The 14,903-nt window shown below is 39.2% G+C and overlaps 2 protein-coding genes across 4 annotated transcripts; both read right to left on the minus strand.

Moving 5' to 3' along the window:
* Nucleotides 1-2,522: 2,522 nt before the first annotated feature.
* LOC121263536 (probable WRKY transcription factor 11) lies at nt 2,523-4,270 on the minus strand. Its single transcript, XM_041166481.1, has 3 exons — nt 3,434-4,270; nt 3,188-3,313; nt 2,523-3,056 (listed from the first exon to the last, which is right to left on the minus strand). The coding sequence occupies exons 1-3, from the start codon at nt 4,093-4,095 to the stop codon at nt 2,897-2,899; spliced, it is 948 nt and encodes a 315-aa protein (XP_041022415.1). The 5' UTR covers nt 4,096-4,270; the 3' UTR covers nt 2,523-2,896.
* A 6,917-nt stretch (nt 4,271-11,187) lies between these two features.
* LOC121263284 (nucleotide-sugar uncharacterized transporter 1-like) lies at nt 11,188-14,559 on the minus strand. Of its 3 annotated transcripts, XM_041166087.1 has the most exons (8): nt 14,187-14,558; nt 13,148-13,299; nt 12,823-13,031; nt 12,655-12,748; nt 12,220-12,386; nt 11,930-12,100; nt 11,612-11,742; nt 11,188-11,526 (listed from the first exon to the last, which is right to left on the minus strand). In XM_041166087.1, exons 1-8 carry the CDS (start codon nt 14,275-14,277, stop codon nt 11,522-11,524), a joined length of 1,020 nt encoding a protein of 339 aa, XP_041022021.1. In that variant the 5' UTR covers nt 14,278-14,558; the 3' UTR covers nt 11,188-11,521. The 3 variants fall into 3 exon arrangements, with proteins under 3 accessions (XP_041022021.1, XP_041022020.1, XP_041022019.1); XM_041166086.1 differs by having other exon boundaries at nt 11,188-11,742; nt 13,171-13,299; nt 14,187-14,559; XM_041166085.1 differs by having other exon boundaries at nt 11,188-11,742.
* Nucleotides 14,560-14,903: the final 344 nt, after the last annotated feature.

The following is a 14,903-nucleotide window of genomic DNA, read 5'->3' on the forward strand; positions in this document are numbered from 1 at the left end:
CCCATCGCCACGTTACACCCTCTTTGATTCTTTCGATTAATTGCTAAATTTTCTCAAATAAATATTACTCTTGGCTTATCATTCTTTGGGACAAGGGTCTGGGGATAGGGGTGGATGGCGGGCCTTCGTCATCCACCACCCCGTCCAGCCATGCTTTTGGCTACCAAGAGAAGGGGCCCAAGCTGGGCGCAGGCCTACACAACCCAAATACATACATATATATATATATATATATAAACAAATTTGTAAGTATAAAAAGACATCATTTTATACTTACGAATTAGTATATATATCAAAAAATAAAAACCCTAACTCATTCTCCTCTCTCTCTCTCTCTCTCTCTCTCTCCACCATTCTTAACTCCTCTCCTCTCCCATCTTGTTTCTCTCCCTTTATGAGTCCGCCATTCATCTCCTCCTCCTCCCCCTCCTTTTTCTATTTTCAATTTTTCTTCTCCTTCTTAAAGCGTGGCCGTAATTCCTTTGCTCAGACCCACGGTCACACTATGGTCTTGACGTGGGTTGTAGTTGGGATTTTATTTTATTTTTTGCCATGTCACTGTGTTGACTGTTTGTACTTCGTAATTTCTTGAATTTGTTGTTGGATTATAGATTTGTAGATTTTAGGAATAGATATGTAGATTTGTTATTGTTCTTCGATTTTGGGCAAGGTGGGGCAGACGGTCATGGGGGTCAGTTCGCCTCCCAGCATTCTCCCACGAGGGACAGGACAAGGGCACTCCTATCCCGAACTCCCTTCTTAAGATTAATGTTGTTGTAAGTCTTACATAACCAATGGTTCAAATTAACAAACAGATGATCAACAAGAAGTTGCATATCATATTTCATCCTTGCACTAATTGCATACCTGTCGTGTAAAGAATCATTCTTAGGCCCTCTTTTACTCAATTTCGTGGGGTGTTTTTCCTACAAGGTGGTATGTGCCTTTTATAAAAGATATATTTTATTCTCAAATCGATCTGTGTAGAACTTCTACATTACTTAAATAATAAGATTTTATTTATAAGATTCAAAATTCAAAATTTATCTTTCAAATTAAATAATATCATGTAAGCATTTTATTAAATATATTCTATACATTGATTTAAAAATAAAATAATTATTTATAAATTCTTCTTCTCCGTATGTTCATACCATTTTTTTTATTATGTTTTTCGAGCTAGCTATGTTCATACTATTAGCCTTAGAGAGCAAAGCCTAATCCCTCCCAGCTCCATATCAGATCCACTTTATTCTAACCTACTCATTCTCAAGACCCATTACTACAAGCAAAGTTGGACCCAACCGAAGATAATTAAAAACCCAAACTTTTACTCCTTCTAAGACCAAAAGACCTTTCCTTCTCCGAGCCCATATACACTAGGATTTTTTTTGCCCATTTATTCTATTATTTAATCTCATTTGATATGTTTTCACTATGGCCAATACTACTCTGCCGTCTAGCATTTACTGTTAAGCGTGTCGCTCAGTCTATTTTTTCTTTTTTTTTCATATTTTTTTAATACATTTAAATATTTAAAAAAAAAATACACCAATACACTAAAAACACTTCCTTAATCACTAAGTAAAAAAAAAAAAAAATTTTTGCCAAGCGGTCAAAAAGAGCGGTCAAGTTGGGATGGCATACTAGTGTTTTCCTTTTACTATTTGTGTGGCCACTTCATATTATTTCTTATTACCTTTTTATATCAATAGATGCATGCCGACATCTTCTTGTGTTCAAGCGTCATTCATAAGTTTTGTTAGTGGAATAACTGAATTGAGAATTGACAAGTGCTATACCCACAAAAGATCTTAAATTTATAAGCTGACATAACTTCATATGATATATTATATCTATTTTATATAAAAATTAACTTTACAATCTAATGTAACACATCAAACTACGCTAATTTATGAATTTATTTTTCTGAAATAAAATGTTTTTCAACTGTATTACGGAGAAATATATGATTATCAAAGTTGAGACTCAATCCTACGAAATAATATTTCATATTTTAAGTGATTTAGAAGTCAATTATTTAAATAAAAAATTATTTAAAACAAAACAAATAAGTAATGTCATTACGAGTGATAAGACACGAAATAAATAATAATTTTTTTTACAAATTTAGAAGTGTCCCCCTTTAATACAGACCAACCTTTAGTTATAAGAAATATTTTATTCTCAAGTTGATATGTAAAGTAGATTTAGTAAAATACTTATATGATATAATTTAACTTGAAAGATAATTTTTAAAATTTGAAACTTACAAATCAAATTTTACTATTTAAATAATATGAATGATGTATACTATACATTATTCTAGTTGGACAATGCTTGGATGCACACTAAATGTGCATCCCAAATATGCACACCAATGCAAATGGTTTTTTTTTTCTTTTTCTTTTAAGTATTTTTTAAATATCCTTAATCATTAAAAAAATAAAAATAAAATAAAATATATGAATATACATATTTAAGAGACACTGTCAATTTCCATTCAAGTTATAAACTTAAACTAACAAGCAAAAAGTAAATTTAAATTCAAAAAAGAAAGGTGGGCTTTCGATGGGAGTATATACACATGGAGTAAGATTTTACAATTATAAGTAAAGCATTTTCTGCAACTAAAATATATATATTCATGAAATTCGGAATCCAATCTCCTCTCTCATCTACGGATCTAACATTCTTTTTTGACTAATACCCAAGCGTGAGCCCACCACCCAGCATAGTTGACTTGATTAATCCCTCTCTCTCCCATCTACTCACTCTCTTAACCAATTTCATCTGGCAAAACTACCGTCACGGTAGATGGTGACGGGCTGGTGTCACGGCCCAATCCTCGCCGTTCTATTAAGGATGATTCCAATCCCGGGTCCCAACGTGTGTATCACGCCGACTGAAGCACGAAACTCGCAGCGGGAATCGGAGTGTGTGGGTGACGGTGCTCCCCTTCGTAGGTTACGATCAGCGTCTTCGGATCGTCTTGCGCTCTCTCCACGTGCTTCCTCGCCGGGCACCCTTTCACGCTACTGCACTTGTAATACCCTCTGCACAGTCGGAGAAAAAAACAGAAAATTACTAGAAGTTTCACGTGTGCCACGAGATTCGTCTTTGACTTTTACATGGTCCAAAAGATCTATGGTGAAGGAATAGAAATATCTATGGAGTAGAATAGTACCGTGGATAAGGTGAGCCCTTGATCGGTTTTTGACCGTACTTTCTCCACGAGTACTCGTCCGGTTGTATATCGGTGATCTTCGAGCTTGTAGCCAGTATCCTGATAGTTTTCCTAACTCTTGATTTCCTAAAAAAAACAGAAAGAAGCAACATAACATAAAAATTTAGAAATTGCTGGAAAATTCAAGATCGCAAGTATTGGTGAGCAAAATAGAAAAAGTAATCGAGCCGATAATCCGATGCCGACCTTCTTTTGGAGCAATGGCAACGGCCGGACAAAGAGATCTTTGCCACCACGCCGGCAAGAGAATGATCCACGTTGCACTTTTTACGGTGAGATGACGACAGAGGCGGTTTTCCGGCGGAGAAGGTAGTGGTTGGAGCTACGAGGAGCGAGGTACCTAGTTTACCATTGGACACACTGCCGTCTCCGGTGATCGATGACATAAAGGAAGAAGTCGTGGAGGAAACGGGTGGAGATATGCTGAAGCGCTCCTTTGAGTACTGAATCGCCGACAATTCCGACCGCGACTCGGAAGTAGTAGCTTTAGGTTTTGCGAAATCGAGCGTGAAGGTCTGAGGTTTTTGCGGCCGGATCTCGGGGCCTTCGACCGGGTACGCAGGTCCGGAAGAAGAGGAAGGAAGATTAGACGGTCCGCGGCGGAAGCGGGCGTGGCCGGTCCGGTTTAGAATGGAAACAACCTGCTTGAATTTGGAGACGGTAAAGTCAGCGATTTCACGACAGTCTAGCTCGGGGTGGTCGTGGTTGAGGCCGAGGTATTGACCTTGAGGAGCCGGATGGGAGAGTAGGGAGATGAGGTGCTCCACGCTCTTCAACCCAGCCGATGCTGCTTGTTGTATAGCCGTATGCTCGTCCATCTTGGAGAAGCCGACCAGATCTATGGCCATAGTAGCTAGAAAACCAGAAATTAAGAAGCAGAGCAACAAGGAAGAGCTTAGAGGAAGAAAAAGGCGTAGACTTTGTGTGATGAAGAGAGAGAGACGTGAGGGAAGGTTTCTTATAAAAGAGATGGGAGGGTGGCAAAGTCAAGGAGGTTTCGGCCTCAATCCATGGATGGAAGGTTGGAAATTGGTTGGGGTTACTGTAATTGTCTAAAAGAGGTGTTGTTGGTGGGTCCCGTGCAGGTTTGAAAAACCAAAGGTAAAGGAACAGCGCTGTAACGCGCTGGCTTTTGAATTTTCCACAGGTAAAGCAATGCAATAATCAACTCACAGGTGGATGAACTAAATAATAATAGTAATTATTATTATTATTATTATTATTATTATGGTTGACTCACTAATTAGGTTGAAATTTAGAATAGAGAAATTCAGGGACCGTTTAGATTTGATAATTATTTTATCTCTTCTTATTAATTTTTTTAAATTTTTATATAAAATTAATAAATAATTTAATTTTTAAATTTCAATTCAATTTTTTAAAAATTTTAAAATAATAATAATATTAAAAAATAATATTTTAATAATATATTTTATAACTTTCATCTTTAATCGAAAATCATTTCATTTTATCTAATCTCTAAATCTAAACCATTCTTAATGTTTTTTTCTCTTTTTAAATTTTTAAACAATGTTATATATATAGTAATAGGGTGAATAAATTTCATGCATTCTATTTTTAAAAAATTATATTTTATGTAAATTATAGATTTATATATATATATATTTTTTAAAAACAATCCTAAAATTATAAATATTTTATTTTATTTTAGTACTTTTATTGGAAAAGTCGTCCTTGAATTTACATAGTTAAATCATCAGTTTCGAGATAAGATTCTATCTCTATGATTTTGAAAAAAGAAAGTGGCAAGTGGGGTTACAAATTAAGAAGTCAAAAGCAATATGCTCAATTTTTTCCACTAGAACCTGTTCTCTTTTTTTTGGCTTTTAGGGGACAAATCAAATACCACTCTTTTTTTGGGGGGGGGGGGGGGGGGGGGGGGGGGGGGGGGGGGGGGGGGGGGGGGGGGGGGGGGGGGGGGGGCGCTTTGATACTTTTCCTTCATTTTCTTTTTTAATTATATCAACATGAACATTGTTTGATGCCCCGTCTCTACGTTTGAACGTAATTTCTTGGTAATTTCATTGCAAATTGCAATCATTATTTATACATAAAAGCTAAAGCCCGAGGAAATGGAGGGGAAACCATCTAAATTAATGGTGGGGCCCGCAGTCAAATAATGTCTTGGGTTTTGAGATATCTGTGAAACTGTTGGCCGACTTTACATAATTAGCCGGGAACCATCTGTGACGGTTGGATGAGACTCCACCAATCCAATCCGACGGCTAAATGGAAGTTGACCAAAGAAAATAAAATCGATGCGCCCTGAGTGTGTGTTATCTTATTTTAGTCCCCCACACACGTCACGTGGTTTTAGAAATTCAACGAGTGGGAGAACCACTGCGGCCTAGGTCAAAGGCAGGCCCAATACGAGGTCGCAAGCAGATCTATATAGCTTTTCACTAAACTGAGGCCTCGGTTGGGTGGAGTCTCATCCTTAACTAAACCTCATCCCATTTAACATCAGGGGTAGGCGTGCTATCCTGTCAGGACCCGTAGAAAAGTCGCATCGGGCTAACACTTGACATGCCAAGACAGCTCTATAGCCGATCTGCACATGACACGCATGAGGGCCCAGTGAGGCTACTGGCCCCGCACAACCCTTCCTTGACACACACGAGGGATCCAGTGAGGCTGCTGGTTGCGCGCTGCCGAGCATGCGCATGCCTATCAAGGCTAGTGGCTGCGCGCGTGCAGCCCAGCAGTAGCACGCCCATGTGCCTGCTCATGCGCACGCCTCTGCACACGCCCTTACGTGCGCCCAGCAGTAACAGCCAGTGAGGTATCCAGAGCACGACTTTAATCTGTGCCCTGCAGGCAAGGCCAGTGGTATTGTTAGGGACCCCGGTCTAGTCCCCAAACACTTACCTTGCTAACCCAATAGTAGTCTTGATGTGACCGAGTCTTGGTTCTTCTCTTGCTTGGTCTACGTCTAATGATGGTCAAGATGACCAATGTGCAAATATGAGGTTAAGTATTTCGGCTAGTATGAGTGTAGGGATGTAGGGGATAGGTGAAGGAAGTGCACGGCTTGGGAGTGATTAGGGAATGACGGCACTAGTACGGGTCTAGGGTTGTCCGAAATGGGAAAGGGAGGTATTGCCTAGGGTTTGCCTAAAGTGGAAATGGGAATGATGAATAGACTAAGGTTTGCCGAAATGGAGTAGGGAGTGGGCGGCTAGGATTACCAAGAGTGGTAAAGTGGATGGAAAGTGGAGTTAAGGTTTGCCAAATTGGGATGGAAGGTGAGATTACCAAAAGTGTAAGTGTGGAAGGGAAAGTAATGTTGAGGTTTGCCGATTTGGGCTAGTGAGTGGGCGGCTAGGGTTTGCCAAAAGGGGTTAGGGTCACTTATGGAAAGTGGCTAACACCTTTGTTGGCCGAATACAAGGGTTGAATGGATTGAAAATGCCACAATGAAGAAAAACTTTCATGAACAATGATGAACTTCCAAGAACACGGGTAGAACAATATTGCACTTGAATAATTAAAATAGCAAACACACAATCAAATCTTGATTCACGAATTGCACAAGAAATGATAAACTTCATAAATGGATAAATCAAGTGGGATTCACGGATTGCACCCAACTTGCCCAAGTGCATAGCACCGAAAGTTTGATCTCTCACAAGTGTTCTCTCTTAAGAGTTTTTGCCAAAAGATCCTGAATGAAATGACTAAGGGTCCTATTTATAAGTTACAACTTGGAAACCCCAAATGGTCCCTTCAAAGTAAATAGCAATTAATTAAAGGATCAAATAAATAAAACAATAAAATAGAGCCATGGACTAAACCATGGTGTGACATGCACGGGCCCATGGTGGGCTAAGTGGTTGCATATTGGTTGGTTGGTCCATGGCTAAGTGTTGGTTCGGCATGGTCCAAGTGGGTGGCTTGGACGTTGGCTGCATGACACGGGCTGGGGCCGTGCGCTGGATGGCAAGCCATGGGGCGTGCCACTAGCCTCGCTGGTGCGCTGCAGGATGGGCGTGGTGTGCTGGCATGCGGCAAGGGCCCATGGTCAAGCTGGTGTGCGGCAGGGGAAGCCAAGGTCATGCGGGTGTGTGGCATGGTCAGTCTGGGCGTGGGCTGGGCGGCTTGTCTATGCGGCGCATGGGTGCCTGCAGGGCCATGCGGCCCAATGATGTGCGCATGGGCCTGCGCACTGGGAAGTGCCTGGGCGTGCGGCCCGCTTGGGCCATGTGCTGCGCGCCTGTGCGCGCGAGCCTGTACGCGCTGACCTGTGCTGCGCACCTGCCGTGCGCCTGCTAGCCTTGCTAGCCCGCATGCTGGGCGCCCCGTGGGTGCCATCGCACGGGCCAAGGCATGCATGCATGCTGGGCGCCACGTGCGTGTCACCCCAAGAGCCAAGGCATGGTTGTGGGCTAGCCAAGGTGCATGTCTCCACCATGACTAAGGCATGTGCGGCTCCTCTGGAGGCAACTCGACGTGGGGGTCTAACAGGTATGCCATCTAGTGCATGGCACCAGCCCATGTCTTGCAACATTAACGCCCAAGCCATCTGCCTGGGCCATGCAGCACCAGTACAGGCCACCCTGCTATACCAGCAGTGGGTCATGTATGGCACCATATCGTGCCCACCAACAGGCCCATGGCACCCTGTCATGACCACCATCGGACCAGACCAGACCAGACCAGCCATGAGCCAGACCAACTAGCCGTGGGCCATGAACCACTCAAGCCCACCCATGGGCCAATGCATGCAACGGGCCACCATGGCCCTTAACAAGACTATCGTATAACTTTTTTTTATTTTTAATTTAATGTTTTTCAAGGGACCTTTTAAGGGTTTCCACTTTATAATCTCTATAAATAGAACACTTAGTCATTTATTTTACATCTTTTGACAAATTCTTTTGTGGATGACATATTGTTCTTGAGATTATTTTCAGTACTTAGCACTTGGGCTCTTTGAGGTGCAATTCGTGAATCCCGTAAGAGAGAATCACACCTTTCAATTCGTGAATATGTGTGATTCATTTATTAATATATGAGGTTTTCTTTCATCTTTGTACAATTTGTGAATCAAAGTTTATTGGTTTATCTTGTTGTTCATTCAAATTCTTGAGTGTCTATCCCTTCTATTGTATTCATATAATTCATTGCATCGATTCAATCTTTCCATACACCATATTTCGGCCACTATTGTATTTACCCTAGTCCACTTACCATATTTAACCTTGCCTCCATCTTCCACAAACCCTAGCCGAAATCTCCAAGCCCCATAAGGAAATTCCTATCATTTAGGATTCCTTGACTTCTTCCAAATCAAATCCCTTAATTTAAGAAATTGACATTCATCATCAATTCCTTAAATCCCTCATTTCCTACTTTATCTCAAGTCAACCCAAATCCTTCCTTAATAGCCAAAACCGAATCCCCTTTATTCCCTAAGAGATTCCTACCATTTAGGAATCTTTCCAAACTCATCTCTAAACCGTTCATCATCCTCCCCTCATCCAAACTCGCCAACCCTAATCCAAACCCTAAACTCAAGCAAACCCTAATTTCTCTACCCCTTGGCGTGTTGCCCTAGCCACCAAACCCTAACCTCACTACAAGCCTCCAACCCTAGCCCAAGCCATTGCAGTGCCATTCTCAAGAACAAGCCCTAGTCAAACCACATTGCATTGCATATCTCAAACACTTAGAATACTTATTGCATCATCATCATCGCTTCAGCCTTCCAGCACTCAAACACTAAACCTTCATCAACCTAGGAACTCTTCATTGCCACGACAGTTGAAGGCCAAGCAAGTTGACAAAGTCTACTTGGTCATCACCATCACCAAGGCAAGGTCGTGGACCTTAGTGTTTAGGGACAAGACGAGGTCCCTAATATACCCACCCCCTACGGGGCGGGACCGCCCCTTCCCCGCACCCCACCCCGCATGGGGCGGGGAGTGGGGTTTTCACCCCCGTCCCGACGGGCAGGGTGCGGGGCGGATACCCAATCTGTCCCGCCTCCGTCCACTTAAAAAATATACTACATTTTCACTAGGTTTAAAATTATTCATAAGTCCAAAAGTGAATAAAAATACATTTTTAGACTCAAATTGTAAATTTAAAATTTGTAAATATGACTATAATTTAAAAACTATGTAATTTTTAAATTTGCTAATGCATATTTGGTATAAGTTGTAGTGTATTAGTTTTTAAATTATGTAGTTTTTAAATTTGTTAGTACATATTTTGTAAACAAGTCTAATAAATTGTAACATATATATATTTATATTTATATATAATATATATATATATATATATATATATATAAATGTAAGCGGGGGCAGGGCATGGTTGGGCCCTCCCCGTCCCTCGACCCTGCTAGGGGCTCTAGATGTGAGGCGTGGCGGGGCAACAAGGTGCGGGACCCCCTGCCCACCCCTAATCAAGGAAACTTTGAATAAAAGAAATGATTTATACAAATTTTAAATAATTAAGTGCATGCAAGTTTTTTTAAAATGATAAATGATATATATATATATATATATATATATATATATATATAAGTCTCAAATGTACAAATCTTGTATAAATTCTTTATAAAAAAATGGACGCCATCATGAAAAAGTATAGAAAAAATTTATTTTTTCTTGATGAGGTCCACATTTTTACAAAATTCTTATACATTTGGACTTGTACGTAGTATTACTCTTGTAAAAAAGTGGGTCTTACATTGAAAAAGTGTAAAAAATATCATTCTTTTTAGTAGGGCCCACTTTTTAACAAAATGCTTACATGAAACTTATCTATTTGAAGTTTGTACTTACTATTATTCTATTTAAAATATCTCAACATATCTGTAAACAATAGTGAGATAGTTTAAGTTAAGATGTTTTATTGAATTTTTAAAAAGAAGAGAAAAAATTGAACAAAAATATTATAAAATTAAAAATATAATTTTTTAATATTATTCTTATTTTGAAATTTGAGAAAGTAGTATTATTTTTTGTGTTTTATTTGAAAGTTTGAGGAAATTGTAAGGATTAGATGAAAAAGTTAAAGACTAAGTAAATATCTAAGAATATTTGAAAATAATTATGTTGTCAAACAGAACCTAAGGAGTTATTTGGAAAGTTAGATCATCTGATCTTATACCGAGGGATGTCTTGTGAGTTAAGATGGGAAGTAGTCGATCTAGAGTTATGCACATGAAGGGCTTCTGCTTCTGAATCTCTTGGCATCTAGCTCCAAGACATGCCTCCAATAAATAATAACAGCCGAAGAATTCCTGTATGCCATAGGAGCGACATATGACTAATCCGACATCATGCATCCAGTCACACCAAGAACTCTATCGCACGTCTCTCTCTGGCCTGTGGGTCTGCTGCCGTCTTCATATGTGAATTTTTTTTTTTAAAAAATGTCGGCAACCTCAAGGCAGGACCATCGGATCTACGAGTAAACTTCAGTTTCGTAAACCGTAGTTTTAGAAATTGTTTACACTCGTGAGATATTAAACCTTGAATCTAAAAGAAAATGATATCTCAAAACTAAAACCTTTACCACTCGAACGGGTTATTAAGGAGAAATTGAAAGTGTGGTGTTATAAAAAAAATAATAATAATAACTGTGGTGCTTTTGACAACGGACAAAAACACTACACTTTCAAGTTTTCAACTTTGATTGAAATGGTTAGGTCAACTATAAACTCCTTACTACAGTGAAAACAGATTTCGAGGAGATTATGAATAACAATGAGACAATTTCAGTACTATTTCTATCTAGTACTTTCTATTCTGCCCTGGTCTTCTGTAGCTTTCGGATTATATCATTGGCATAGTCATTTGCCCCAGCACGAAATGAGCAAAAAAGTATGGAGATAATGCTTTTGGTTAACTTCTTCAACACTAATTTGCGTGTATCTGTCTTGAAAAAAAATACCAAATACGTGTGTGTGGAGAAAGAAAAGCCAAATGAAATTGTATTCGGGTCAAAAATCCCTCAGACAATTCATTTTTACAATGTTCAGTTTGCAGTCAGGAGATTAGCAAAGCACTCAACATGGTGATCTACATAAGCCACTGGAGATATAACAATGATCTAAACGATGACAGAGATCCCTTACTTGGAAATCAGAAAAGTTGGAGCAAAATTGAGTTGATATAACAACTCGAGTTACGAAGAGCTTCATCTTCTCATTAATCTTCATATCAAAAATTTAGGTATCTTATTCTTGTTTCTCTGATTCCCGCCAAAATTTCCATCATCATGTGTTGCCATTTTCTTTGCTCAGCCTGGATATAGGCAAAGAGGAGGCTTGTCGAGGAGGTGTTTTGTCTGATTTCTGCTTCATGTTAAGGTAGGTGTAAATAGACATACCAGCAATTGCCGTGAATGCTCCACAGATACTAGTTTTTCCTTGATTTGATCCAAACAGAGAGTAGTTTCCTAGAAGAAGAACGCATGTTTTGAATTGCCCAAGAACAACATGGGTTATGGCAGATGTAGCCCTGAGAGAGAGAAGAACCAAACAGCAAACAACCCAAGATTAACAAGATACTTTCCCAGAGTTCTGCAAACTTTACGCTCTAGAGTATGAATTGACCAAAACAAACATAGAAAGTCATATATCTCAAGCTATGGGACCAAACAGGCTGTGGCATGGAATGGTCAAAAGAATGAACAGAGATTGCTTACCCAAGTGCTAAAGCACCTGACCATTGAAGCAAGAAGCCAAGAACAGCTGATGTAAGAATAGCCAATGTGCTATTAAAATTCCAATCAAATGAGAGGACACCATGGGGATCTAATACAGGTATCAAGGCAACCAGAAATAACAAAGTGATCGGCGTTGTCTTCCACATCAAGCTGTTTAAATTATTTAACATCCTTGTTAAGATACAATTTATCTAACTTTTCTAGAAGCAAATAAACATAGGTGAGAGCTATAGGAAAAAAGGAGAGATTTGAAAGAGCTTGAAACTTACGCCAAGGCAGTCCAATTCTCCTGCTGCTGCAAACTGGACCAGAGTATCTTGTTAACTGCACTAGGTATTATCCATGCCAATGCTACACAAGCACCAAAGAGGTCGAATTGGAGATCAGTGACCGTACCCACAGCAACACCAATAGATACTACTGTAAGTGCAAGCACCTGGAAGATTTCATTGTCAAAATTTCAAATAAAAAGCACGATGCGATGACCTACATCAGTAACATGGGCAGATCATATAAAGTATCATTAACTCTCGTCAGTGACCAATTCAACAAGAATATTACATCTTTAGAAAACAAAACACACTTGACACTCAAATGCACCCATGTCCCCTGTACAAGCACCTACCCGATATTGTCTACACAAAGCTTATGAAATTGCCATAATTTCAAGAGATACAAGAAGAGAAACTATAAACAGCTGCTACCTTGGAGAAAGAAACCTTCTTCTTATATAATATAAACTCAGCCAGAACAATTGATGGTGTTACAGCAATCTTAGACATCTGATAGAATCCCACACTGAAAACAGAGGTATTCAACTGTGTCAGAAACAGAATACTTCAATCATGGAAACAGGAGATAACATATCTCACCTATTGTATTTTAAGCTGACATTAGCAAGCCCTGTAGATAGAGACATGACAGTGCCCAGAGCAATTAAAGTAGATGAAGGTGTCAATTTTGAGGAAGGTGATGCAGGGAGAATAGAAAATGAATTTAGCACAGCCATCAATAACCAGCTTATAACATAGTGAATAAAAGTAAGAAATATGGGGAACTTGAATTTAACTTCATTGAGCACCTGAAAAAACAAATAAGCCCGAATCAGATACGAGCTGGGAAGCATGGAGTGCATAAACATTATGGCAATTACATAATTAGATTAGATATATAAAAGAAAAATGGTTAAATACAAACCAATTTATTCATGAAAATAATACCAACAGCAACCACAAAATTGAAGGTGAGAGCAGTAATGGGGCCGCATCTACATTGTGGTTGACGCCTAGCTCCTTCAGATGAGCCAAATTCGTTAAAAACAAAAGCTCGCAACTCTTCGAGCACTTTTCCTGCGTTTATGATGAGAGAAAAAAATGGACACAAATCAATCAAATTGAGTTGAAAATTCCTTCAAAATTTTTTTTTTTTTTTTAAAAACATGTTATACTTTACACATTGTATATCAATATAGAATCATTCCGTCCAATACCCAAAAAATTAAAGAAAAAAGAAATTAAGCACACGAAACAATCTGTTAATCAAATAAATTAAACAAGCATTAAGTGAGAGCCCCTGGCCGTGACTTCCTGGGGAGAGGAAACGCTACGCCTACTCTCTAGAAAACAGCTACTAGCCCTTCTTCCTTTCTTCCCTTCCCTCCCCTTTTCCCCTCTTCTCCTCTACCTGATCCTCTCAGTCTCCACTCCTCTCTTCCCTCTCCTCCTTTGTTTTTCTTACTTTCGTTCCTCTTTTGCTTTCCCCATTTTCTTTCGACAACACCACTCGAGGCTAAAAGGTAAAGTAAAAACATGATGGCAACAACACTAATAACAGCAACAGTAAAACAAAGCGATAGAATTTAATACAGTTCATTAAATTCTTCGAAATAAATAAATGAATAATGCCAAGAGCTGCCAGATGTAACAGATAAATAATAACAGGAGAAATCAATTAATACCGCACAAAATTATGTTATTCATTATATTCATCACCCGCAAGCGGACCAGATCAACAAAACTAAAAAATCCATCAAAGCCGATGTACACTCAAAAACCTAATCTATAAAAAGAAAACACCCAGAAATCTGAAACAAAAAGAAGTTCAATAAACTACAGGGCTAGTTCTGTTGCATTGAATAATTTGTATTTAAAAAAACCCAGAGAGCTAATAGATCAAAAAACAGAGGAAAACTCGGTGTAAAGATGGACCCAAAAAAATGATGTCTTTAAGTAGTAACCTTTTTGGCCGGCATCACTATCTTTGCGCTTAAGAATTTTCCTGATATCTTTCCTTCCTAAGAAATCGAACATTTTACCGCTACACAGCATTGATCTTCACTCTCTGATATCTCTCTCTCTCCACTCCCTCTCAAAGAAATCAAAATGGGGTCTGCTTCTCTAAGACCGTCGAGAGAGAGAGAGAAGCATTGCACGAATGAGAGTGCAGAACCGGACAAGTTCAGTAAGAGTTCAATAGTAAAAAAGAAGACCCCGAGAGACAAGCTAAAAAAGACACGCAGGAGCACATTAACCAAAGCCAATCCGCACCGATCAGTGTGAGAGGGAGACGGTAAAGTGGGGACCTGTGAAGCGAGGAGAACGATGATGACGGATAATGAAAGCTGTGAGAAGATAGGTTAATGGAAGAAAGAAAGATATATCTGGAACTTTTTAAAGTTTAATCATCATCAACATCGTGTTTTGGTCGTAAATTACGGACATACCTACCAACCAGTCTGACAGATCGTGATAAATTTGTAACGGTTACTGGTCTCTATCTAATCTAATTTCATATGTTTGTATTTATCACGACTTCTTCTAAGGGGGAGCCTATATTTCTCTAGATATGGTCGTATTGATGTGCATGGTACCATAATTGATGGGGTAGGCGGGGGACCTCTTATGAGAATACCAGACAAATGTGCGTCACTGAGGTATTACTTGTTTTTTCTTTT

The sequence above is a fragment of the Juglans microcarpa x Juglans regia genome, chromosome 4S (genome assembly GCF_004785595.1).
Source record: "Juglans microcarpa x Juglans regia isolate MS1-56 chromosome 4S, Jm3101_v1.0, whole genome shotgun sequence".
In the NCBI taxonomy this organism is placed as follows: domain Eukaryota; kingdom Viridiplantae; phylum Streptophyta; class Magnoliopsida; order Fagales; family Juglandaceae; genus Juglans; species Juglans microcarpa x Juglans regia.

Excerpts from the sequence above, each read along its gene's own strand:
- LOC121263536 (XM_041166481.1), bottom strand. The coding sequence starts at position 4,095 with ATGGCCATAGATCTGGTCGGCTTCTCCAAGATGGACGAGCATACGGCT. Across the intron at positions 3,314-3,433 it reads TGCCATTGCTCCAAAAGAAG|GAAATCAAGAGTTAGGAAAA; the intron begins GTCGGCATCGGA and ends TGTTTTTTTTAG. Across the intron at positions 3,057-3,187 it reads AAGGGCTCACCTTATCCACG|AGGGTATTACAAGTGCAGTA; the intron begins GTACTATTCTAC and ends CCGACTGTGCAG.
- LOC121263284 (XM_041166085.1), bottom strand. The coding sequence starts at position 14,277 with ATGCTGTGTAGCGGTAAAATGTTCGATTTCTTAGGAAGGAAAGATATC. Across the intron at positions 12,387-12,654 it reads AGAAGGTTTCTTTCTCCAAG|GTGCTTGCACTTACAGTAGT; the intron begins GTAGCAGCTGTT and ends GAAATCTTCCAG. Across the intron at positions 12,101-12,219 it reads GAGAATTGGACTGCCTTGGC|CTTGATGTGGAAGACAACGC; the intron begins GTAAGTTTCAAG and ends TAATTTAAACAG.